Source organism: Megascapheus bottae, chromosome 3 (genome assembly GCF_031878675.1).
Source record: "Megascapheus bottae isolate mThoBot1 chromosome 3, mThoBot2.hap1, whole genome shotgun sequence".
NCBI lineage: Eukaryota > Metazoa > Chordata > Mammalia > Rodentia > Geomyidae > Megascapheus > Megascapheus bottae.
In genome coordinates, this window is record NC_143511.1 from 19,126,530 (window position 1) to 19,154,103 (window position 27,574).

Below are 27,574 nucleotides of genomic sequence, written 5' to 3' on the forward strand. Positions count from 1 at the left end.
GGACAGTGCTCAGGCCCTGAGTTTAAGCCAGGACTTGGAAAAAAAAAAGCCTAATGTTAATGTTAAACAACATTAATGTTAAATACTTTTTTCTTTTTTTCTTTTCTTTCTGTCTTTTTTTTTTGTTGACTGTGGGGCTTGAATTCTGGGCTTGGGCACTGTCCCTGAACTCTTTAGCTCAAGACAGAGCTCTACCACTAGAGCCATAATGTCACTTCCAAATGCTAACGCTTATTCATCCATTGATGGTTAATAATCATGTTTTTAAAACTTTTTTCTTTCTTTTTCTTTTTGCCAGTCTTGGGGCTTAAACTCAGGCCTGAGCACTGTCCTTGGGCTTTCTCAAGGCTAGTACTCTACCACTTGAGCCACAGCACTACTTCTGCCTTTTTCTATGTATGTGGTACTGGGGAATCGAACCCGGGTCTTTGTGCATGCTAGGCAAGCACTCTACCACTAGGCCAAACTCCCAGCCCAAAACTTTTTTCATTATGATAAATATTTTATATGATCAAAGAGGCACAGAAGCATTGATGAAAGGGTTTTTAGAAGTAATAGAACAGTCCTAACTCTGAGATTTTAAAAATTGATTACAATTTTGCACTTTTACAGGGTAAATAGTAGGTCATTGGTACGGAGCTTGTTTAGCATATGCAAAATCCTGGATTCTACCCATTCCTAGTACTGCAAAAATACAATAAATCACCTATAACGGAACAAAAGAAAACATTTTAGACTTTATTATATGTGGTATGGTCCTCAGAGATCTGGCACTGATAGCTCACACCTGAAACCTTAGCTACTCAGGAGGCTAAGATCTGAGGACCACAGATCAAAGCCAGCCTAGGCAGAAAAGACTCTTATCTCCAATAAACTCAACAAACTACACTGAAAAAGCAGAAAGTGGCGCTGTGACTCAAGTGATAAGAGTGCTAATCCAAAGGAAAATAAGAAGCTCAAATACAGGGCCCAAGCCTTGAGTTCAATCCCCAGGACTGTCATGTATACACACGCGCGTGCGCGCACGCACACACACACACACACACACACACACACACACCATGACTATGTAAACAAATAAGTGTGTTCTGATGAAACTTTATTTCAAAACACTAAAATTGAATTTCCCATAGTTTTTACAAATCACAAGATATTCTTGATTGATTTTTTAAAGTCTCTTTCTAATTTTTTTAAATTTAGGATCTATTCTTAGTCCCTGGATTATAACATACCGGAATGAGCATTGGCCTGTGACTGGAGTTTGCTATCTCCTGCCCTTAGGTCTGGGGTAACAGAGCTAACTGATGAAGGACTCAGGTTCTGGACCCAGTTGTCTCACTCCTTCCAAAGAACATGCATTGGCCTACAGGCATGGCTCAAGTGGTAGAATACTGTTCTATCAAGCCTGATACCCTAAGTCCAACCTTTACTGAGAAACAAACAAAATGTACACAGTTAAAAAACATATATGTTAAATAATTATTGTATTCTATGATCTTCTAATAGATTTTTTTTCTATTTTTTTTATTGTAATTAGTAAAAGGGTTACATGATATTTGCCAGATAGAAGGTGCATTAATTCACATACATTGATACCCTTTCACATGTCTTGGTACCCATTTCCTTCCCCCCCCCCCGCACCCCCCACCCGTCTTGGTTTTCCCCCCTTCCCTATCAAATTTCAAATAACCAAATACAAATAAATTCAATATATCAGATAACAAAGTGAGATACTATACCAATATGAGATAACCAAGGGACAGCAAAGGAGATGAGAGACAACATAGTACATTAAGGACAACAATCATTCATTATATGGCTTTTGTTTCAATATCCTGGAGGTCCTTTCAATTAGCTTCACATTATATGGCCTTATGTATCAAGATTTTGCTCTATTGCAAATCTCTGCTAGTAGAGCCCAAGGTTTCTACTGATTATGACAAATGAGGGAAACCATTGAGCCTAAGTTCCTTTGAGTCTGGCTTACTTCACTTAATATGATTTTTTCTAAGTCTTTCCATTTCCTAACAAATGGGGCGATGTCATTCTTTCTGACAGCAGCATAGAATTCCATTGTGTACAAATACCACAACTTGTTGATCCACTCATCAACTGAGGGACATCTAGGTTGGTTCCATATCTTTGCTATGGTGAATAGTGCTGCAATGAACATTGTTGTGCTAGTGGATTTAGTATGTCCTTGTTTCTGGATGGTTGGGTAAATGCCAAGTAGTGGAATTGTTGGGTCATAGGGGAGTTCTATGTTTAGCCTTTTGAGGCACTGCCACACTGCTTTCCATAGTGGTTGAACGAGTTTGCACTCCCACCAACAGTGTAGTAGTGATCCCTCCTGGCCACATCCCCTCCAGCATCTGTTGTCATTCGTTTTCCTGATCCTGGCCATTCTAACTGGAGTGAGGTGGAATCTTAGAGTTGTTTTGATTTGCATTTCTTTTATGACCAGAGATGTTGAGCATTTCTTCATGTGTCTATAGGCCATTTTTGTTTCTTCTTCAGAGAAGACTCTCTTTAAGTCTTTGGCCCATTTTTTAATGGGATGGTTGTTACTTTGGAGGTTAGTTTTGGAGTGATTCAATTTTTTGAGTTGTTGATATATTTTAGATATGAGGCCTTTGTCCGTTGTTTGGTTGGTGAAGATCTTCTCCCACTCTGTAGGCTTCCTGATTAGTTTACTAGCTATGTCCTTTGCCATACAAAAGCTCTGCAGTTTAATGCAGTCCCACTTATCCAGCCTTTCTCTGATTTGTTGTGATTCTTGGTCCTTATTAAGAAAGTTTCAGCCTGTGCCAAGGAGGCCTAGTGTATCTCTATTCCTTCCTGTAAAGTTTTCAGTGTGTCAGCTTTTACCTCCAGGTCTTTGATCCATTTGGAGTTAATTCTAGTGCAAGGTGACAAAGAAGGATCCAACTTTAGTTTTCTGCAGGTGCTTAACCAGTTCTGCCAGCACAACTTGTTGAAGAGGCTGTCTTTCTTCCATTCTATTTTTTTGGCTCCCTTGTCAAAGATTAGGTGGTCATAGGTCTGTGGTTTAATATCTGGGTCCTCAGTTCTATTCCATTGGTCTTCAGGTCTGTTCCTGTGCCAGTACCAAGCTGTTTTGAGAATTATAGCTCTGTAATAGAGACTAAAGTTTGGAATTGAAATTCCTCCAGCGCTCTTCTTTCTGCTAAGAAGTGTTTTTGCTATATGGGGTCTTTTATTATTCCATATGAAATTTTGGATTGCCTCTTCTATTTCTTTAAAGAATGACATTGGGATATTGATGGGTATTGCATTGAATTTGTAGATAGCTCTTGGCAAGATTGTCATTTTCACAATGTTGATTCTTCCAATCCAGGAGCATGGGAGGTTTTTCCATTTCCTTAGTTCTGCTTTAATTTCCTTTTTTAGGGTTTTAAAGTTTTCGTCAAAAAGGTCCTTTACATTCTTAGTTAAGCTAATTCCTAGGTACTTTATTTTCTTTGAGGCTATTGTGAAAGGAGTTTCTTTCCTGATTATGGCCTCGTTCCTCTCACTGTTGGCGTAAAGGAAGGCAGTTGATTTTTGAGGGTTGATTTTGTAGCCTGCTACTCTTCCAAAGTTTTGAATCAGCTCAAGGAGCTTGGGAGTAGAGTCTATAGGATTCTTTAAATACAGAATCATGTCATCTGCAAACAGGGATAGTTTTATTTCTACTTTCCCTACTTGGATCCCCTTTATGCTTGCTTCTTGCCTTATTGCACTGGCTAGGAATTCTAGTACTATGTTAAAGAGTAGTGAAGAGAGTGGGCATCCTTGTCTCGTTCCTGATTTTAGAGGGAATGGCTTTAGATTTTCACCATTAAGTGTAATACTAGCAGTGGGTTTCTCATACACAGCCTTTATTACATTGAGGAATGTTCCATGGATTCCTAGATTCTCCAGAGCTTTTAACATAAAGGGGTGTTGGATCTTGTCGAATGCCTTTTCCGCGTCTATTGAGACAATCATGTGGTTTTTGTCCTTGCTCCTGTTGATGTGTTGAATTATATTAATTGATTTGCGTATGTTGAACCAGCTTTGCCTCCCTGTGATGAATCCAGTTTGATAATAGTGTATAATTGTTTTGATGAGTTGTTGTAGACGGTTGGCCAGTATTCTAATAGATTTTTTTAATGGATAAAGGATGACATTAATGAAGAAGGTATATGGAAAGTTGATTTTTAAAAATAAGTTACTTATGTGACCAACTACTGGGGTAGATGCTAGTGAGTAAAAACTTCTACAGCTTAGTTACTGTCCCCAGGGACCTCAAACCCAGCTATGAATATAGATAGGCAATTTTTCTATTACCATGCCAGGTGTAACTAGAGCACTTGAAATGTAATAATGCAAAGTGAGGTTAAGTTTGAGGATAACGTGGAAAGTAAAGACTGAGGGTCTGTGTCAAGAGAGGTTTCGAGAGAGTTAATATTCCAGGTAAATTTTGAAAGGTCCTTAGGATTGGCTAGCTAAAGTTAGGAAGAAGAGGAATCCAGATAGAAGGAAAGGATTAGTAGAAATACCCAGAGAGTGCTGATCACTGTGCCTCTCACTTGAATTCTAGTTACTCAGGAGACTGGAGTCTGAAGATTAGGGTTTAAAGCCAACAGAAGCAGGAGAGTCTGTGAGACCATCTCCAGTTAACCACCAAAAAGATAGAAGAGGAGCTGTGGCTCAAGTTAGCAAAAAAGGTCAGAGATACAGAGAGGTGCTAAGGCCCTGAATTCAAGCCCCAAGACTAATACACACACACACACACGTGAGAGAGAGAGAGAGAGAGAGAGAGAGAGAGAGAGAGAGAGAGAGAGAGAGAGAGAGAATGCTTCATTAGAGAACTATAAGTGCTAGTAAATGAATGGAGTGTTTCTTTTGTGCCAGTTCTTACTCCCTCTCAATTCATTCATGCTTTTTTTTTCCAAACCTGAGTTGAAGTAAAAAAAAAAAAATTAAAACTCCCGGAAGAAACGACATTAATAGTGTGTATTGACTCAGGACTTACCAGGATAGACTTATTACTTCTAGCCAGGATAGAACTGAACTATGGACAGGAAGTTTGTTCATGAGTCACAGGCCATAGGCCCAAGGCACACCATAAGTGAGATATTAAAGATAGAGCTATTGATACAAACCTTGAATAAGCTTCTGATTAAAAGACACAGTAGTTGACCACACACAGGCAGTATTGTTAGTACAGAGGTCAGCTCAACCCATGATCTCAACTTTGAGATCATGCAAAAAGGCAACCTCCTTAAGCAAATTCTCTATATCACATGGAGTAATATGTTTCTAAAATTGGGTTTTCAGTTGCATAAATATGAATAAAATGCATCTCTCAGAAAGGCTTCCCATCATTACAATAATCACAATAATTACCAGTACCCTAGAGAAAAAGTAAATGGGTTTTTAAAGGTTTCATCAGTAATTTGCTGTGTCTGCATCCATACACATCTAAAACTTTGGCGAATTGTGAACTCAAATCTGATGATTGAAACATAGTTCTGAATGACTTTCTGGAATGAACTTTTCAACTAAAAGAGCTTAAAAACTAAAAAAAAAATACTATAAATATAGAAAAGTCAGGGGAAAGTGACTACTCAGAGTGTCAGGAAGCAGTGTGAAAGGTGTGCAAAGTGTGTCAGAGTGTATCTGGAATCTGCTTGGTTTATCAAGTATCTTTTACTTTTAACCCAGAGACTTTAGGTCTCAAATGTGCATGCGCACGCGTGTGTGTGTGTGTGTGTGTGTGTGTGTGTGTGTGTGTATGTGTGTGTGTGTTTGTGTGTGTGTGTGTGTGTGTGTGTGTGTACCAAGGCTTGAATTTAGGGCCTGAACATTGTCCTTTAGCTTTTTTGCTCAAGGTTGGTGCTGTGTTCATTGAACCACATTTCCAATTCTGGATTTTTGATGGTTAAGTGGAGATCCAAATCTCACAGACTTTCCTGCGCCTGGGCTGGCTTTGAGATCCTCAGATCTCTGCCTCCTGAGTAGCTGGAATATTGCAGGTGAGGTCCCAGCTCCCAGCTTAGCGTCTTTATTCTTAAAACAAGTGCTATCTGAGTAGTGCCTAAAGGTCTGGAGCTCAGACAAGATTTCTGAAGATTTCTGGGTGGCTAAGAAGATACAAAGTGTTCAGAAATAATACAGGTTTTTTTCCCCCAAAAGAGGACTGTTATTAGACTGTTATAAGAAAATGTTAATTTATATAAACCACTGAAAGCATTGATGGGTCAAATGTCATGATTTTCCTTACAAACTCAGCCCTCTGCATCTATGTGTTCTACATCTATAGATTCAACAAACATTTATATTTGAACGTGCACAGGCATTTCTCTTGTCATTATTCCTTAACTAGTATATCATACCAGTATTTATGGGGCATTTAAATTGAATGGAGTGTTAAAAGTCATCTACAGATGACTTAGCGTATATAGGAAGGTAGATATAAATTCTTGGCAATATTGGATATATGTTTATTTATTTATTTGAAATAGGAAAGGGAAAGTAGGAAAGCAAAATAATTGAGAAGAGTTTGGGGGAGGAAATGGGGACAAAAACATGAGAAGGGGTATCAATGTGTGACAAATAATGCACCTACTACCTGGCAAATGTAACTTTACATTATTCCAACAATAAAAAAATTATTGGCATATACTAGACCATTTATTTTATTTAAAGAATTTGAGCCTCTTTGGATTTTAACATCTGTGAGGGTCTTGGAACCAATCCCTGTGGGTAGGAAAGGGAGAGCTACATGGGAATCCAAAAGATTTGAACATGTGAGTAGAAAGTACATGGATGATTATGATTGCTAGAGGATGATGTTGAAGAGATTTTAAAAGGCTATAAAATTTTTAGTGAGACAAGACATGCTTTCAATTAGAGCATGGTGGCTATAATATATATATATATTATATATATAATATATATATATGCTGATGTCTGTAATCCTAGCTACTCAGGAGGCTGAAATCTGAGGATTGAGTTTTAAATCCAGTCCAGGCAGGAAAGTCCATGAGGCTTAAATCTTCAGTTAACTACCAAAAACTCAGAAATGGAGTTGTGACTCAAGTGGTAGATTATTAGCTAGAAGGAGGAGGAGGGGGGAGGAGGAGGAAGAGGAGGAGGCAAAGGCAAAGGAGGAGGAGGAGGAGGAAAAGGAGGAGGAGAAGGAGGAGGAGGATGGGAGAGGAAGAGGAAAAGGAGGAAGGAGGAGGAGGAGAGAAGGGAAGAGGAGGAGGAGGAGAAGAGAGAAGAGGAGGAGGAGGGAGATGGAGGAGGGAAGAGGAGAAGGAGAACAACTCCTGCTCCTTAACTCAAACCCTAGGAGACACACACACACACACACACACACACACACACACACACACACACACACACACGGATTTTTAAGTCTACTAACACAAAAAAGTTTGTGAGGTAGTGTGTACAAATACTAACTGGTTTGATCTAGACTTTCTACAAATATTATACATACTTCAAAACATTTGGGCTTGAATTCATGGCCTGGGCACTGTACCCGAGCTTCTCATTCAAGAATAGTGCTCTAGCACTTGAGCCACAGCACCACTTCTAGCTTTTTTGGTGCTTAATTGGAGATAAGAGTCTCATGGATTTTTCCTGCTCAGGCTGGCTTTGAACAGTGGACCTGGATTACAGGCTTGAATCACCAGCAGCTGGCTACAAATTTAATTTACAAATAAAATAAAACAAGAGCAATCACAAAGCAGTGACATTAGCTTCTCTTTCTGTCTTTCTCCTATTTCCTTAGTTCAAAATTCAGTAGTAAAATCAAATACGTCAGTAGCTTGTCGGAACTCCGTGGGCTGATCCCTGTGGATTGCATTCACATTCCTGAGAGCATCGTCAAGTAAGTCTCATGGTTGTGCAGATTTGGTAAGGACTAGTACATATTGGAGCGATAAAACCCAAAAGAATTCACTCCTGGAATAGTGGGGATGTGGCATCTTGTTTTTAAAGCAAATATCAAATATCTAATAAATATAGTTCATTTTTTTACAATCTAAAGATTACTGTTTGAGTTGTTCTTCCCAGCTTTTCTTTTCATATAATGTTCTCTTAGGATCATTCATCTTTCCTCATTGTTACCTTGAATTTTGCTTCTACTTTGGAAAAAGCATACATCTATTCAATGTTAACCAGCATATCTGTTACTTGGGGCCCCTACTCTGCAGAAAGACACAGACAACTTAGGGTTCTTGTTTTATTCTTCTGTGTAATTTGTCTGTGTAACCCTTGGAAAATTATTTTGTCTCTATTTTCTTCTAAATCTTTGGTTTGTATTTTTTTCTTCCCATGATTCCCTCCAGGTTAGTGAGATACTCTCTCCGTGGTGGGAGGGCAGGTTAGGAGGTTGTACAGGGTAATTCAGCTGCCTGGAAGAGGTAAGCATGAGTACAGAAGATCTGGATTATGTTCCTTTAAAAAAAAAAGGAGCTGGGAGGTTCAAGTAGGAACACAGCAGAATGAACATAGAACATTCCTAACTAGGACAGTGTTGTCATACTATGCTTTCTTTCCTCCTACTGAGTCTGATTCACTTGTTTTCTATTTGATTAGAATTGAAAAGGATTTTACCATCAGTTCATAGAAACACACACACACACACACACACACACACACACACACACACACACACACACAGAGTTTTTCATATCTTCTACAAAATAATCAAGTGGATTCCCCAAGTAGGACTTAAAAAAATAATATCCTAAAACCAAAAGGAGAGACACAGAAACACTCTGTCAAGCACAGAAGGGGCAGCTCTGTATGTGTCATTTAAATCTCAGAGTAACTCCCATTTTAAAGTTCCCTTAGTTACACACCTCACAGCTTTGGCGTATTGCCCCGAAAAGGTGTGTTCCATCTCCAGAATCCACTCCTACTCTTTAAAAAAACAAAACAACGAAAACTAACATGGCCACCCACTTCTTACTTTGCAAAAGAAAACAAGGACATTCTCCCAGCAGAATGAGCACTTGTCATTTCCCAGTAAACAGAAATCCTCCCTCAGTGTGATCAGGACCACAGATGAAAGAGAATTCACAGGTGACTAGATTGGAACCTTGTCCCCTACTTTTCAAAGACTGATTTTAGTTCAATCTATGAATCTTCTCAGAGGCTCAGCTTCTGTCTCTGTAAAATGGAGAGGTGATTCTTATTTCATGAGATGGCCCTGAGGACTGAAGGAGAATCTGCAGAAGTCATTCTGGAGGCCTCCGTGCTCCATGCTGGCCTTCTAAACATATTATGCGTGACCATATTGTGGTGGAGAATCACCAAAACATGGGGAATAGTAATTGAGAAGTTAAACATACTTAGGCTTGCTTTTCAGTCACCTTTTCACATCAGTGCTCATGGGACAAGCTACTCCAAGAGGAAGAGTTTGGTCTGTAGTGATTTTCATCTGGAGGAAGGAGTGTAGCTCAATAGGTATCCGTTTTCTTGTGTCTTCTGTAATCTATCTTCAAGTGATGTCCTTTCTGCCATTTCTATTACTGGATCTCATCACATAATGTTCACATTCTGTCATTTTCCTATTGGTACAAGTGATAACTTCTTTCTGTTACTGAATAATAGTCAAAACAGCTGATTCTCAAAACCAGGATCAGTTGGGCTATAACTATCAGCCCTGTCACTAAAGGGCTGCCATAATACAAAACTTTGGAACCAGATTTATAATCATTGATTCTATGGGTTCCCAGTATTTGTGGCAATTGCATTAAAAAATAAACTTCCTGAGAACCCTGAATTAGTGAATGATAAACTATACTTCCTAGGGAAAATACAGAATTAGGATCTTATTAGCTTCTGCTTATGTTTTTATTATCTCCTCTGCATATTACTATCCTTTTGCATATTTCTGTTTCAAGAATTATCAGTAAATAATGTTGCCCATAAACACAGACCTTGCAGTGAATAGCATCAGACTCTGTCTAAACATTTTTTTTTTTTGCCAGTCCTGGGGCTTGAACTCAGGGCCTGACACTATCCCTGAGATTCTTTTGCCCAAGGCTAACACTCTATCACTCGAGCCATAGTGCCACTTCCAGATTTTTCTGTGCATGTGGTACTGAGGAATTGAACCCAGGGCTTCATGCATGCTAGACATGTACTCTACTAATAAGCCTCCTTCCCAGCCCCAACAAATCTTATCTTCACATATACTTTCATTGTAAGACATGCACAGCCTTCTTTCTCTTAAAATTAAGAGGCAAGCTGGGCACCAATGGCTCATGCCTGTAATCCTAGCTACTCAGGAGGCTGAGATATAAGGATTGCATTTTGAAGCCAATCCATGCAGGAAAGTCCGTGAGCCTCTCATCTCAAATAAACTACCCAGAAAAGGCTGGAAGTGGCACTGTGACACAGTGGTAGAGCACTAGCCTTGAGCACCAAGAGGCTCAGGGATAGCACCGAGGCCCTGAGTTCAAGCCCTAGGACAGGTAAAAGCAAAAACAAAAACAAACAAAAAAACCAAATCATTAGGCAGCATTTCAGCACTATGCAAAATGACCAATACAAAGAACATAGAAATGCTGAATACATATCACTAAATAAGGACATTTGTTTACAGTATGGACCAAAAGGCCTAGAGAACTTCCTTAAGTAACGCTAGCTGGTGACCTGCAGAGGGCCAGCTCAAATTCAGTGTCATCTTGCACATGGCCACAAGTGACTAAAATGTGTTGCACAGTGAGCAGGAAACATGTACATATGGAATCCACAAACAATGAGGATTGACTGTATATTTACAAATTATACATCATTGAGTATATCTAATAAAAAGTTTTCTCCCAGAGCTCATTGGATTGTGATTTGGAGAGTCTCTGTCTCTCTATCTCTTTGTCTCTGCTTCTGTCGTTCTCTTTCTCTTTGAGTGACTATCATTGAAAACATTGACCTGTCATTGCCCACATGTTTGTTCATTTTCCTCATGGCATCCATTTTTTTATTTTATAAGGTACGATGAAGAAAAATCTTTTAAGAGAAATGTGAGGTAAAAAACAGTCTCCAGATTTATAATCATGCTAGACCCCCTATGTGTGTGTATGTGTGTGGGGGGTGTATCTACCAGTGTTTTATTCCTGGGTGACCTCAACATGCTATCAGAACAAGAGAGTGTTGTGTCAGTCCTCTGTATATCACTTCTGGTCTTTGTCCTACATGTAAAGCTGTTGAGGTCAACCTGATTTGCTACTCAAACCTACTAAACCAGATCCCACCTTGACTTGGCCCAGGCTGCAAGCTAATTTTAACTGTTCTCAACACATGGATGTGGATGCTTTGGGCTCAAATAGTCAGCATGTTCCTGTTCCCTTGGAAACTTTTATATCTACCTTGTGAAGGCATTTGCAAAGCAAACACACATGAACACTTGATGGCAGGAAATGACACTGTATTTAGCCGAGTGTATCTTAGTGCATCAAAGGATTGCTTTTCAAAGTGTTATGCACCACTTATGTTTGGCTCTGCTTTGCTGAGTGACTCTCTCATGCTCTGCTTGCTTCTTTTGTATTTCTTTTCTACCCCGATGATTTTTGCTCATGCAGACTGGATGAAGAACTGAGGGAAGCATCTGAAGCAGCTAAGTAAGACTGGGTATTCATTTAGCAGCTGGTATGATGTTGGCTTGCATTTTAGGAATGAAATGGGAGACTCTGCATGCCTGGTGTTTTATTCTTGCCTATTGATCATATTGTACTGCTTTTTAAAAAAAATCCCTTTTCTGCGGTGGTAAATGTAATCTCTCTTATTTTTACTCTAATCTAGTTCCCCTCAATCTTTGTTAGCTAGAGGAAAGCACTTGTCACTATTTAATTATATAGATGTACATATGTGTATGTATATATATTCATATACACACACAATTGTAAATAACAACATATCCAATGTCCTGCCACACAGAGGATACCATCCAGATCATGTCTTCATAAACTGAGACAACAGAGACTCACTAATTTCTTTTTATGAGGAGAAATAAGAGTGGGTAAAATTGGGCCTGGAGTTTGGCCTAGTGGTTAAAGTGCTTGCCTAGCATGCACGAAGACCCGGATTCGATTCCTTGGTACCACATACATAGAAAAAAAAGCTGGAAGTGGTGCTGAGGCTCAAGTAGTAGAGCTCTAGCCTTGAGAAAGTCCAAGGACAGTGCTCAGGCCCTGAGCTCAAGCCCAGGACTGGCAAAAAAAAAAAAAAAAAAAAAAAAAAGAGTGGGTAAAATTAGGAAGATTTTCATAGAGTCAGTGTTATGGCATTGACTGTTCTGAAACATCTAATTTTTAAATGACGAGTAAATATTGCTAAACTTAAGAATTTTAAAGTTATTTTGATAGTGCAAAACTAGTCACAATTGACTATTGTTGAGGTAGGAATGGTCCCCAAAGTCATAAGAGAAAGAACACATGTCCATGATATATCCGATGAATTATTTCAGGAGAGACCCAACCAGTCAATTTGAATAGCATTTGAGAAAATAGATTTCTAGCAGTCTCTCTCTCCCTCCCTTTCTCTCTCTCTGTACACCAGAGGATTTGTAAAACATTCCATAGATGCCTCAAACCAGAGAGTACCAAATCCTGTGTACATTGTGCCTTGTCTTGAATATACATACCCAAGATAAAATGTAAAAGTTAGACAGAGTAGGAGATTAACAATAACAACTGATAACAAAGCCGAGTAATTGTAATAATATATTGCAATAAAAGTTATTTTAAATTATGCGTTGCTTATTTCTGGGATTTCTTACGTGATATTTTTGGATCGTGATTTGACAGTTAATAGCCAAACCCACAGAAAGCAACATAACTTAAATCTTTATCTGAAGATGCTTAGGTAAGATTTTTGGGGTAGATATAAACCTGGCTAATGTCCAGTAGGACAATAAGCTGAAATACTGGGTTATCTTTCCCACTGAACAGAAAGTATTTGCCTGACTCTGGACATAAATCTGCAAGCTAATCTCCAACATGAGAATGTCAGGCTAGAATTGTTCTGAAAGAGAACTTAGCTATTTCCTTTTCCGCTTTCTATTTTGAAGGTCCAGAGACATTTGCTGACACTAAATTTAAGTGTACACAAATGCTATTGGGAACTGTCAAGTATACTAAGCTTCTTCCCATTTTAAATGTCATTTACAATATTAATTTCAATAGGTCTTGCAAAAGCAGAATGTCTGGGCATTGTCCAAATGGCTGAAAATTCTAAATAAATACACTGTAAACAGTGAAGTTTTCCTGATTCATTACAGATACCAATTGTTCGTTGAAATGACCTATTTAGACAACTTTCTTTTTTTGTTGTTGTTTTGTTTTGCCAGTCCTGGGCCTTGAACTCAGAGCCTGGGCGCTGTCCTTGGGCTTTCTCAAGGCTAGAGCTCTACCACTTGAGCCACAAAACCATTTCTGGCTTTTCTGTATGTATATGGTAGCTAGGAATCAAACCCAGGTCTTCATGATTGCTACAGCAAGCACTCTACCACTAGGCTAAACTCCCAGCCCTGTGATTCTTTTTTTTTTTTTTTTTTTTGTGGCCAGTCCTGGGCTTGGGCTCAGGGCATGAGCTTTGTCTTTGGGTTCTCTCAAGGCTGGATCTCTGCCACTTGAGCCACTGCACCACTTCTGACATTTTTTCTATGTATGTGGTACCGAGGAATCAAACCTGGGTCTTTGTGCATGCTAGGCAAGCACTCTACCACTAGCCCAAACTTGCAGCCCCTTATGATTCTTTTCTTATTGCAGGTAACCTATGGAATTATTTGTCAATAATGGACACCATTTGTTTATTTATTTATTTATTTGTCAGTCATGGTGCTTGAACTCAGGCCCTGAGCGCTGAGCTTTAGCACTCAAAGCTAGCACTCTACCACTTTGAGCTACAATGTCACTTCCAGTTTTCTGATGGTTAGAGATATGAGTCTCACAGGCTTTTCTGTCCGTGGCTAGCTTTGAACCCTGATCCTCAGATATTAGCCTCTTAAGTTGCTAGGATTACAAGCATGAGCTACCTGTGCCCAGCAATATAGATCTTTTGTATTAGAAGAAAAGGAAAAAAAAGAAAGAAAGAAAAGGAAAGATTTTCCTTAGAAATCCTAGGATTAGCATGGTTTTCTATTACTGTATTCTTATTTTCTTCCTTTCAAGAAAACTGACATCCACTCAGATCAACAATCTTTTTGTTCTAACGAATCCTTGTTAATTTCTAACTCAGCTATAACAAATAAGCAGTTATGAAAGGAAGACATTAACCATCAAGGAACCATATGCCCATATGAGGAATCCCTTCAACATTTATCTGCAGGCACAGTGACTTGTACTTTGAGATGCCTAGAGAGAAAGGCCTCCTTCAGTTTCTTACAAACTTATTGTTTTAGGCAATATGTCTTAATGAGATTAGGAAGTTATTTATAAAATGAAAGATCAAGAAAGAATATAATTTTCCAGTCAAATCTATCAGAAGTCTTCTTTTCATTATTACCATCTTGCTTTTTTTTATTTTGCCAGTCCTAGGGCTTGAACTCAGGGCCTAAGAATTGTCCTTGAGCTTTCTCAAGACTAGAACTCTACCACTTTAGCCACAGCACTACTTCTGGCTTTTTTCTGTGTATGTGGTACTGAGAAATTGAACCCGGGTCTTTGTTCATGCTAGGCAAGTACTCTACCACTAGGTCAAATTCCCAGCCCCCCCCATCTTGCTTTTGGACAATAGATTTTTCTCCTCTCAAACCTGTTATTCCCTGCAAATAGGGAAATGACACCTCAATAAGCAATTACTGTAGGACAGAAGCACAAACCACCATCAGAAACTTTTATTCCATTATCTGATATGGTAACATTTTCCTTCCTGAACCTACCCAGTTTGGGTTTGTGTTAAGTAGGATGTACTGGTATTACCTGAACAACTTTATAGACTGTTGTGTCTTGTTAATTTTTCTACAATAGACAGAACTGACACTGGCACTTTTTCCCCCTTTAGTGTCTTTGAAAATCCTCCCTCTTATGAGACACAAAAGTTAATTATATTTATATGTAGACAAGATTAGGCAGTTTGAGGAGGATTTTCCTATGTGCATAAAACATTTTAATATTTGGGGTACAAATAAAAAATTGCAGTATGATGTTCTTTGAGTCAGAGAGTTGCAGGTGACCAGAAGAGAAGAGATTACTGGAAGACATTAGAATTTTTAATCTTCCCATTATAGTTCAAAAATCATGCATTATTGACTGTATTTCAAAACGTATAGTAAAATGAATCACCAATTAATTGTGTCCTCTGTTCAGGTGTGGATTTGAAGACTTTTTTTAAAAGACTCTTTAAATAGTGCCAAATGCCCCCCAAACCAGGAGTGTGAACTTAGAGAATGGAACAAAGTTGACTATTTTCTGTTTCTTCCTTGCCTTCAGAGCTAGCTGCCTTTACAATGATCCAGAAATGTCTTCTATGGAGAAGGAGTAAGAATTTACCATTTCTAATAACTTTGTGATTATCTGCAGCATTGTGTGGCTGAGCTGGGGAAGAAAAAAGACTGAGTAAACCTGATGTAGATGTTCAGCACTTGAGAGCTCTGTTCCTGAAATTAGAAACTTTAAGGGCAAATAATACCAGCTTAATACGCTCGTGTGTATGAAGGCCAGCAGAGGCAACCAAGTCCTCTACAAAGTGTCTTGTGTTGTTGTTGTTTTCTTTTCTTTCCCATTCCAAAAATGAGGAGAAAATAATATATCAAGTCAGATGTGAGAACATTAGGGCTGGAAGAGGGCAGCTCCACTTTCTGAATGACATCATGGGCTGGGACTAAGGAAGGCTGAACTGCCATGTGTCCTTCGTATTCTAATGGACAGGGGAGAGGTATTCTTGTTTTGAAAACTCTCAAGGAATGATCTAATTGGATCATTCCCATCCTTTTAGAAAGAGAAGTAGCTTGAGCATGGAGTTCTTAACACATGCCTTAACTTATGTATCAAGCTCACGTGGCGTTCTAAACATATGCCTTATCTTACCTAAGAAGCTCGTATGCACTACCTTGATTTTTAAACCTCACATTAAGCTTATGAATAAAGAAGAAAGTCTCTGTACATCACCTTTATAGTAAAATTAAAAATAAACATAAGTATAAAAATAAAATAAGTAAGAACAGAGACATTATCTAATCAGTCCGTAGTTTTACAGACGTAAAAATGGACCAAACTGGGCACCAGTGGCTCATACTTGTAATCTAGCTACTCAGGAGGCTGAGATCTGAGGATCATGGTTCAAAGGCAGCCGAGCACAAAAGTCCACAGACTCGGGGCCGGGAGTTTGGCCTAGTGGTTAAAGTGCTTGCCCAGCATGCATGAAGACCCGGGTTCGATTCCTCGGTACCACATGCATAGAAAAAAGCCGGAAATGGTGCTGAGGCTCAAGTGGTAGAGCTCTAGCCTTGAGAAAATTCCAAGGACAGTGCTCAGGCCCTGAGCTCAAGCCCAGGACTGGCAAAAAAAAAAAAAAAAAAGTCCACAGACTCTTATCTCCAATTAACTACCAGAAAACCAGAAGCTGTGCTGTGGCTCAAAGTGGTAGAACACTAGCCTTCAGCTGAAATGCTCAGGGATAGCACCCAGACCCAGAGTTCAAGCCCTATGACAAACAAAAAAAAAAAATATGGACCTTACCAGGTATTTAAACCTTGGTTATGTAGATCAAGAGCCAATGGTTCTTATTTGAGAAAGAGGTGGTCTCTGTACAGGAATGTCATACCACTTCTCACTTTAGTAGGGACAAAAGTTATCTAGAAAAGCAGAATTAATGGCCAAGTTCATTTCAGGAAGAAAACAGTTGGTCACTAACTTACTTTCAGACAGAACTGGACCAAGGAGACTAGTTGGATCTAGAATTTAGCATTGTCCTTGTATTGGAAATTAAGGAGAGGTGAAGATCAAATTGACATATCTGTCTATTGCCATGTTTCCTGGGACACAAGTGTAAGGTCTTTGCAGATGCCTTGTTGATCTTGCAACTCAAAGGAAGTTTTGGAACAGCTTTAACTTCTAACTGGAAAGGATGCAGAAATTGCAAGGGGATCTTTAAATTCATGCAGCTATTTTTCTGAAGGTCATTCTTGCCCAACCTCTAGAAATGAAGGTGACAATTGCTTGAAGGGAATTGCCACAGGAAGCTCTGCAAAGCAAGCATATCTCAACCCCTCAGTCCACAATAGCTAATTTTGCAAACATGATATGATATATCCTCTCATAGTAAAACAGTATCTTTTTGAACAATTAACAGGGCCTACAGTTGCTAAGGTTTGTGAAAGGCCTATTACTGTAACATCTCTGGGCTTACCCACTCCTTTATCTACCTTGTCTGCCTGTTCCTCCTGGGAGTCAAAGGTCATTTGGGTTGGGAAGAGGGGAGAGCTTTGTTTCCTTGTTGGGCTACATTCCAGAGCTGGGCATGGGGGAACTGAGGATACTACAAACGTTTCAAGGTACTTCCCCCTTCTTAGAAATACTCATTCCTTAACCCTTTATCAGCCTAACCAAGACAATGAAATCACAGATGAGAGGTAAGAGTAGGCAAGATTTTTTTTTTGTCCTGACTTCCAGCCTGGGCTTTGGGCTCTCTTTAGTATAAAAATGAAGGGCTTTATTTGTTTTTATGGACATTGCTATGATGGGCAAGGAAACATTTTGGGGGGAAGCTTTTTATCCCTTCTGTAGCTAGGACTGAACTGGTCAGTTGCGATCTGCCACAGACTCTTCTAAAGCTCTTCTGAGGGCCTCAGTCAGGCCAAGAATGAAAGGGAATATGTGTCAGTCCTGACACATCTTCTCAAACTACAGTCCTCCCAATCTCACCTTTAAGAAGCTGCTGTCCCCAGCTTAATGTTTTATTTTATTTTCCTTTTTAGTCCTGGGTTTTGAACTAAAAGCTTCCCACCTTTTAAACTGGAGATTTATGTTATGAATCATGCCTCCAGCTCTGGGTTTTGGTGGTTATTTGTTTGTTTGTTTGTTTATTCTGTGGTAATCATGGGGCTTGAACTCAGGGCCTGGCCTCCCTTCGTCCTCCTGACTTGAAAAAGAAGAGATTAAAGCCAAGTGCTGGTAGCTCATGTCTTCAATCCCCAGCTACTTAAAGAGGCTAAGATCTGTGGATTGTGGTTCACAGCCAACTTGGGCAAGAAAGTCTGTGATACTTATCTCCAACTAACCACCATTAAAAAAAAAAAAAGAGGCCAGAAGTGGAGCTGTGGCTCCAGTGGTAGATCACTGACCTTCCCTACAAAAAAAAAAAGCTCAGGGACCAAGTCCAGGCCTTGAGTTCAAGTCCCAGGACACACACAGACACACACAGACACACACACACACACACACACACACACACACACACACGCACTTCCTGAAACAAGTTTGTAAAAATAAACCCATCCCATATTTAAAGAAAAGCTGGCATTTAGGGGAGGATGACATGATACATGATTTTTCTGGTAGGAAAACACATGCATGGTTCTTATTCAGAAAGAAGCAAAACATTAAAATATTACTGGATGTTTCTCAGAGCTCATCTCTCCCCCCCTCCTTCGGTCTTTCTGTATCTCTCTCCACCTCTCCGCCTCTCTAACTCCCCCCCCCCCTCTTTCTCTCTCTCTCTCTCTCTCTCTCTCTCTTCCTCACCCTTCACAGCATTGACCTGAAGCTGAAAGAGAAGCCCTAGTCTGCAATGGCTGGAGGAAGAGGCTGATTTTTCATTTGGGATTGGCTGACGTCCATCTAACTTGGGAGAGGGAAGACGGCTATTTCTTTTCTCCAGTTTGTACTTCCTGGTGCCATTCTAAATTTCTTAGGGAAAACACAGGAAGAGAAATTGTTTACTCTTAACATGTGTTATGGAATTGTGTATATTTTCCTATGTTGCCAATTATGTGCCTCAAAGAGTTTAGTTGAACCTTAGCAAAGAAGTAGGACTTTCCATTCCAATATTTTTGTTATCCTTTGGTGCAGTAACACTTGGTCCCTAGACTGATGTTTATGACTAAGAACATTTAAATTTACTGTTAAATAGAAGTGGATTTGTTGCTATAGATTAGCCAAATTTCTCCTTGGTAATCAGTTTAGATTTATAGTACACAGGGCTTGGCTCTTCCCAGAAAGTTGATCCCTATATAGCTCTGCTTTTTAAAAAATGTTAAACCCACTTAAAACAGCTGTCAATCAGATGAATCATCAATCACTGTCCCATTTTATTCTTGGCTACTCAGTTAATTTCTCAGAGATGGTCAAGCATTCCTCACCTATGTCCATTTTTACTTTAATTACCATGTCTTAAGTCATTTCCCCGACAGATGTTGACAGTCTTTATACTGTAAAAATTTCAAGAGGAGTGTTATATTTTTGGTCATTAGTGGCCACTAACTAAGCTGATGAAGTTACACTTTAAATGCCAAAGGCTCAAGTCTAAGGTAGCCTACTAAAAAAAACAATTATTTAGTAATGTCTCTCACATGTGCATTTAAAGAATGGTCATGTGATCACAGTTTTAAAATGGAATCTGAGTATATGCTATACTTTCTAAAATAGTTCCTTTCTAGCTTTCATATGCTCTTTAAAATGCCAATGTGATTTCTAATCTTGGTGGGGGAGGGCTCTAGCAAAAAGTTGGCAAACTGGGCCAAATCTAGGGCATCACCACAAAACCAAGGATCAAGCTTAAAAATTCAAATTCACAAGCAGATCATTCCTATTGTGGTATCTACAAATAGTGTGTGGTTGTAACACAGCCACACAAATTTGTTTTCATACTGCCTATGTCTATTTTCTCCTTACATTGTACAGCTAAGGAAACAAGAGACCCCACAGTCACAAAGCGAAAACATTAACAGGTCATTGACCTGTGTTCTATCGAATTCACCTTTCCACTCTGCCCCTGTCTCTGTATTGTAGTCTCTCTAAAAAAATGGACAAGTGAGGCTGCCAACTACTTTGTTTTTTGTCAAAACAAAATACTTGTTCTTCAGGCAATGAAATTAAATGCATGGCTGGTGGAGAAAGACAAGGAGTCGTCAGGGTATACAGGCATGGTGACAGATTCAGACTTGAAGCTGTCCTGTAAGTTCTGCTTGAGCAATTTTCTGGTGTTATTGGGAGGCTTGCTATACTCTAGGACCCATTCCGAGTCTTTAGTGTCACCTGTTGCAAACAAGCTGGTATATCTGGAATATCTGAACATCCTAACTCATCATGGCCACTTTCGGGGAAGAACTGTCTGACATCTTAGAGTCCTCAGTCTCTTTGAAGTAGGTATCTTTGTACAAGTGATCCCATCTGCTTCACGTCTATTTCTAGCCCACCTTCCACCTCTGCTCACACAGTGTGATGGGTCTGCTTCCTCCACAGTTACTTTTTTTTTTTTTCCAGTCCTAGGCTTGGGCTCAGGGCCTGAGCTTTGTCCTTGGGTTTTCTCAAGGCTAGAGCTCTACCACTTGAGCCTCAGCACCACTTCTAACATTTTTTCTATGTATGTGGTACCAAGGAATCGAACCCAGGTCTCTGTGCATGCTAGGCAAGCACTCCACCACTAGGCCAAACTCCTGGCCCTATTCTTATTTTTTCCAGTTTAGGAACTCATGGAACTTTTGTGTTTCTTTGGATCATCTTCCTCTCAGCATGGCTTAGTATGAAAGGCCCTAGGGCCTACCATCTCTCCCAGTCTATCTTCCCCTTTGGAATCCTAAATGATGCCTACCCAGCAAGCAGAGTTGACTCAAGTATGGCTTACTCAACCTTCTGGATTGTTTACCTCCTTAATACACAGTGGCATCCCATGAGAAAAGCTGAATTACATGATCCTTTTAGCCATGTTGAATTTACAAAGTAGCAGGGAGCCTCGGATTCAACTTAGTGGTGCCAAACTGAGAAATAAGGAAACTGGTGTAGGGCTCTTGCTACAAGAACCAGACATGGCAACAATTTCATCATTCACATTCTCTTTTCAACTTGAGCCACCTGTATTTTATGGAAGACTACTCAGGTGATATGCTCTCCCACATTACGGAGTCAATGATTTTTGTTTGAGCTATTCTATGGGCTACAAAACCATTCCTATAGCATTAGGCATTTGCTGTTTTATTATCTTTAAACGACAAATTACTTTTCATTGCACGTGCTAGACAAAAACTACTGTGTAAGTTCCATCTGAATAAGTAGAATCCTAGGCAAATCCTGAGGAAATAATCCCTAGATGTAAACTTTCACATTACTCAACTATCTAGCTTTTGCATTTTAGGCATTCATGCTTTGGTTCAGACTTCTGGGAACAGCTTTGCACTTTTCCTGTAGCTTTTGTAGTTAAGGGGAACTAAGGGTCATTGTATTGGAAGTAAAAGTATTGGATTTACTTAAAAAGAGACAACGAGCTCGTCAAGTAGCTCGTGATTTAAGAGAAGAAAACAAGAATCCAGAAGATACTGTTGAAGAGTGAGAATATTATAGGGGAATAACTGAAAGAAAACCCTTGAGTTCCTGTGGAAGCCATAGATATTTTCTAGAGCTCCTATCTAAGACATACTCTTTGATGTGTCAGGAAGTCATCACCCCTGGCCTTTATGATAAGATATCATTTTGAATGATTCGGTTATGGCACTATGTTTGCCACCTTGATTCATCAAAATGCCTCAGCAGTTTGCTTCCTTAGAAATATTAGAATGTGCACAAATTCATCTTTTTTATAGTTAAAGATTTTTTTGTACTGTGTATTGGATTGCTCAGAATGAAAGTATCTATTAGACTCTTTCGGTGAATAAATTCTCCTCAAATAGTGTGGATTCAAAATATAAAAATATGTAATAACACAATAACTATATAGCTTCTCTGTATACTTAAACAATAAAAATGGATTCCACGTGTTACGGCTTGTTTTCTTTGAGTCAGCAAGAATCTTTCTGTGACTTCCCTTTACAGCATTTTTATTTGGACATGGCCAGCTTTACACTTTGTACTAGAGAACTGCATAAATTTTGGCCTTCCTAAGGTCATTTGGATTTTACTTTCCTTTTTGCCTTTCATATATCTCAGAGTTCATATATCCACTTTGCACTCAAAATGCATTGTTTATTATTTCATTGTAAGTAAACAATTTCTTTTTGAAAAATGTCTTCATGTCTCATAGCATTTTTGCTACCATTTGCCCATGCCTGTCCATGCATATATTTACATTTAAATTAACATTTATTGAGGGATGGAGATGTAGCTTGCTGGTAAAGTACATGATTAGCCCCAGCAAGGTCCTAGCAAGGTCCCAGCACCACGTGCACTCCAAAGTCCCCAAACCAAATGAGCAACAACACAAAAAAACGTTCCATGTCATGTCATTTTCATCTCAGTTGTATTTTTCTGGGTTTTCTTTTTAAACTTTTGTATAACAATAGAGCCAACAATCATCACTGGCTTAAAAGAAAAAGAAGAAAAGCCTAAACGGATATTTACTTTTGCTTCCTGGAAAGTTGTTGGACTAGCCAAAGAAGAAATTGCATTAGAGCCAGTTGCTGGTGACTCATGCTTGTAATCCTAGCTATTCAGAAGGCTGCGATCTGAAGATCACATTTCAAAGCCAGACAGAGCAGAGAAGTCCATGAGACTCTGACATCGAATTACACACACACACACACACACACACACACACACGCTAAAAGTGGAGCTCTGGTTCAAGTGGCATAGCACCAGCCTTGAGCCCCACAAGTCTTAGTGACAGCATTCGGGCCTTGAGTTCAAGCCCTAGGACCAGTACATGCATATAAAAAAAAGATGTTTAGAAAGAGTAAGATCTCAGATGTTCTCCTGATCTAGGCCTGACAGAACTCAGGTAGCTACTGATAGTATTCGAGGAAAAGAAGAGGGGCTGAGAGCATAGCCTAGTGGTAGAGTGCTTGCCTAGTATGCACAAAGCTCTGGGTTTGAATCCTCAGTAACACATACACAGAAAAAGCAGGAAGTGGTATGTGGCTCAAGTGGTAGAGTGCTAGCCCCGAGAAAGTTCAAGGACAGTGCCCACACACTGAATTCAAGAAAGTTCAATGACAGTGACCAAACCCTGAGTTCAAGCCTCAGGACTGACAAAAAGAAAGAAAAGGGGAAAGAGAAAGCTTAAAGAGAAAGCTGAGAGAACTTGTAGTGAAATGAAGCATATTACATAATAAAGTGAACAGTTAGTTTCGTTGTACTGTAATTTACCCAGCTAAAATAGAAAGTGGAGGCTGCATAATTGTCCAGGACTAAAGGCAAGGCTGGGTGAAATGTGATAGATATACACTGTGGTTTACCACACAGTTGTGAGAAGTAACAAATTACACATTCATAGAGTAACACTCAGATCATAGGGTAGACTTGAAAAAAATACAAACCAAGTCAATATTTATAGCACAGTGCTATTTACATAACTTCCAAACACATATACACATGCACAACAAAACTACATATTAGGCAAAACCCATGTGGATTTAAGGACTTGACACATTTATTAGAGTAACCATAAGGTGTGAGATGAAAGATGAATTGAGAGCTTAGTTTACACTCAAAATCAAAGGCCATCCTTTGATTTCAGGTTAAACTTGAAATGAAGATAGACTAATCTTTCCAACTGCAAAAGCCTAGAGCATGGGAAAACTTTGTTAAGATGCATTGTGTCCCCCAAGGGCTGTTCCCTTCCATGGCTTTCTGGCTTTCTCTCATTCCATTTTCACTGTGTTGGCTGAATCAGGGTATGGTAGCTTTTTAGAAGTTAGCCCAGGTTATGTCCTCCTGGATACTCTGGAGTCTTCGACTGGAGCTGTTGCCTTTTGTCATGCTGATCCTCACATAGCTGTAGCTTTCCAGAGCAAGGAGACTGCTAAGGAGGCTAGTTTTCCTAGAATATGTATACGTTTCTGGGTTTGTGTGTATGTGTGTACATGTGTGTTCCAATAATAGCATACAAAATCATTTTACTTGAGAGAAAATGAAGGGATGGCCTTGTCCAAAAAGAAATGTATGTATTACCTGGCTTATGAAACAGTGTAAGAGATACAGCCTGAATATAACCCTGGCCTGAACACAAATGTTCTACACAGAAGACGCATTACAGAGGCTGGAAGCGTGGTCCAGCAGTGGAACATGTGGTGATCACACACAGCAACTGAAAGAGGCTTTGCAGCCTTCTTGCCTTTAAAGATACTTTTTATGACCAAGCTTGAGGTCATTTTAAAAGGTGAACTCTAGCAAAACAATATAGGACTGCAAAAGAAACACATGAACTGTGAGACAACACAGTTTACACTTTACAGTGTGAGAAGGAAAGCAAAAAGGCATGCCTCACCCTGTCCAAAATCAACAGAGCTGGCACCTCAAGTGGCTCACATTTTTACTGCTCCATACCTGTCCATATGACTATGAAAGACTGATTGAGAGTAAAAAAACTTGTAGTGAGTAAGTGAATTTGCAGGTATGGAATGAAGATCTACTCTGTTCCATGCCACAACTTAGCAGCCAGAAGCAATGCCTGTGTATTATCTCAGCTTCTACGGGGTAGAAAAGCCAGGCACACTTCAGCTGGCTTCAACTTCTGACAGTGTCGTCACAGTCTAGGTCAAGGTCATTCACAAGACAAAATGTCAAATTCATTAATGGTTGTTGGGCTGAGGACTTTAGTGGTTTGCCTAACGTGAGTGTGTCTAGTATGAAAACTTTTATTAAAATCAGAGGGAAGAGAGAGGAGAGAGATGAGAAAAAGAAGGTACATTATTTTCCTGGTAACATCACAGAAGTGGTATTTGTTCTATACTAGTGTGCTCTGTACTATTATTAGGAGCAAGTCCCTAGGTTCAGCTCAAATTCAATGACAATATATTACATAGGGTAGAAATACCAGGGACATATTGACCTCTTCTGTATCTTCTCATCTCTTAGTGAAACTGTTTCTCCATATTTAGCTTTGCTTTGCTTTAGTCTATTGTCTCCTCAAAATTTCAATTAACACCTTCCCTCACATTATTTATTTCTTGGGTTCAATTCCTCTGTCAAACTATCATTTCTCACTCAGTGTCTCTGCCCTCTGCATTCCTAGGAGAAAAAAGAATTATATTCTAAACCAGTGACACCTTCCTCTACCATCTTATTGTGTTTGACTTAACACATTAGAATCTGAACCTTGCTTATTTTACTAGATGCATTATTCTGCATGAGTTCCAAATATGGATCAAACTCTCACCTCATCAATTTACATAATGCTTAGATGAGAGTTGAATGTCCAGCCTATAACCTAACATAGAGCAATCAATGAATATTAGTTTTTTTCCCTCTCCCTCCCTCCCCTTCTTTGTATCCCTACTCACCCAGCCCTCTCTCTGTTAATCTACCAAACATTTCCCAAATCCACCTCCCAATGCCACCTTTTCTCATTTTCTCCCTATCACCCTCTCACAAAGACACATTTCTTTAATCTTGAGGCATCCATAGGATTCCATTCCCAGTGTTACTCTGCTGTAGCTCTTTCATAGACCTCATCTGTTATCTCTGCTCAATTGGCCTGTCTTTTCTTAAAGTTGTTTTTATTTGATAACAACGTCAAACATACAAGAACAGGAGTAGAGCACTTGCCTAACACAAGAATTTCTAAATTCAGTCCCCAGCCACCACAAAAAGAAGAATGAGGAGGAAGAGCAAGAAGACTAAAAACAAACACTGCATTAACAGAAGAATTTTCTTCTGAAATTCTTGTGTAGAGACTGTTTACAAGACACTTCATTACCTCCAAATATTTAGTCTGTGTTTCTTTTTTTTTTTTTTTTTTTTACCAGTCCTGGGCTTGAGCTCAGGGCTTGAGCACTGTCCTTGGACTTTCTCAAGGCTAGAGCTCTACCACTTGAGCCTCAGCACCACTTCCGGCTTTTTTCTATGTATGTGGTACCGAGGAATCGAACCCGGGTCTTCATGCATGCTAGGCAAGCACTTTAACCACTAGGCCAAACTCTCAGCCCCTAGTCTGTGTTTCTTATAGAGACATTCTCTTCACCTATGAAAACCAGAAAAGCACTAGCCTGGGCACTCAGGTATCAATCAGGCCTGACCTCTCACCTCCATACATGTCTTCAGAGCAAAAGGGGCCAGTCCTGATTCACCAGTCACAATAAACTGCCATGTCTCTTTAGCTACCTTCCATCGTTGAGATTGGTTAGCTGTTACGTAACCTTGACATTTATGAAGGTTGCTCAATTTGCTCATTCACAAAATGTTTCTTGGCTTGGATTTGAATGTTGGATTCAAGTTACTGGTCTACAGCAACCGTATTTGGGAACTGAGTTGAGTTTCGTTGCACTCTACTGAGGTTCATTTCAAGCCCTTGATTACAAGAATGTCCTACTGTGAAAGTGGAAAGCATCATTAATTATAATTTAGGAAGGAACTGTAGGTGCATGTATATAAGCCCACTGAAATTTTAATGTTCTTATTTATATCAGTGTGAACTTGTGAATCCTACTTTATTAATCTATTAATGGGGTTATTTTTGACCCTCAATATGGTCTACCTAATGTGAGTCCCTTCCATCTAAGTTCTCATCACTCTCTTGACAATTCTTTACTCTCTAGTACAAGATGTTCTACCAGACTTCATCTGTATTGTCCCCTGCCCCAGCCCGGGAATCCTCCATCTCGTTCCAAAGCTTTGGATTCTTTGCGTGAGAATGGATCAGGAAGCCATGATCCAAGTGTTTGGTGTACACCTTGCTAACTGGTAGTCACTGTTTCAAGGACACACACACACACATTCAAATGTATAGTTATTCCTACTGCTATGTATGTTGGAACACATGAATGAATACCATAATTTCCAATTCTGGTACTAACTCAACATCACAGATATCCTTGCCAGCCAGGTTAGTATTTTATTGCTGTAGTGAAAGGGGTTTCAGTTCAACATATCAGTTTGTGAGTACAATGCACATTGATCAGTGTCACCCCTTTCCTCATTCTCTCCCAACCACAGAGATTCCTCTCCATTTACCTAGTTCCATTTCTTTAACAATCTCATAGGGCTTCTTACCCCATGTCTTCCTCATCCTACCTCCAATTATGTAAGAGTAGATGCACTCAGATGCCTCAGGTTAATAATGTAGGCACAGGTTCATGGACAAATCTACAAAAGGATGCTTTCTAGCAGCATGGTTTTTATTATAACATATGCCATATATAATATTATGCCCTATCCAGCCAATCTCTTGCATATGTTGAAAGTGCTTCACTGAAAGGTGTTTTACTAGTGTTTTGCCCTAGATAAATAGAAGCTGTATACTCATTGTTCATCCTTTCTTTACGGTCTCCACCCACAACAAGGAAGAGTCTTTATGGAAACTAACCTTATGGCCCAACATTAAGAGATACTAGCAATCTCTTTCTCAAGAAGTTTTGAACCTGCTGGGTACAGGTGGCTCATACCTGTAATCTTAGCTATTCAGGAAGCTGAGATTTGAAGATTACAAAGCAGCCTATGTAGAAAAGCCTATGAGATTCTTACCAGCAAAAAGCTAGACA

At 39.4% G+C, this 27,574-nt stretch overlaps 1 protein-coding gene across 1 annotated transcript in view; it reads left to right on the top strand.

Annotated features, from left to right (window-relative positions):
* The window catches only part of Prune2 (prune homolog 2 with BCH domain), a 177,258-nt gene extending 155,339 nt beyond the window's left edge, over window positions 1-21,919 (top strand). The window contains exons 17-20 of the mRNA XM_090329289.1: window positions 7,790-7,888; window positions 11,592-11,630; window positions 15,441-15,488; window positions 18,702-21,919. Coding sequence (XP_090185415.1) covers window positions 7,790-7,888; window positions 11,592-11,630; window positions 15,441-15,488; window positions 18,702-18,732 — 217 coding nt within the window. The 3' untranslated portion in view covers window positions 18,733-21,919. The remainder of the gene's footprint in view (window positions 1-7,789; window positions 7,889-11,591; window positions 11,631-15,440; window positions 15,489-18,701) is intronic.
* Window positions 21,920-27,574: the final 5,655 nt, after the last annotated feature.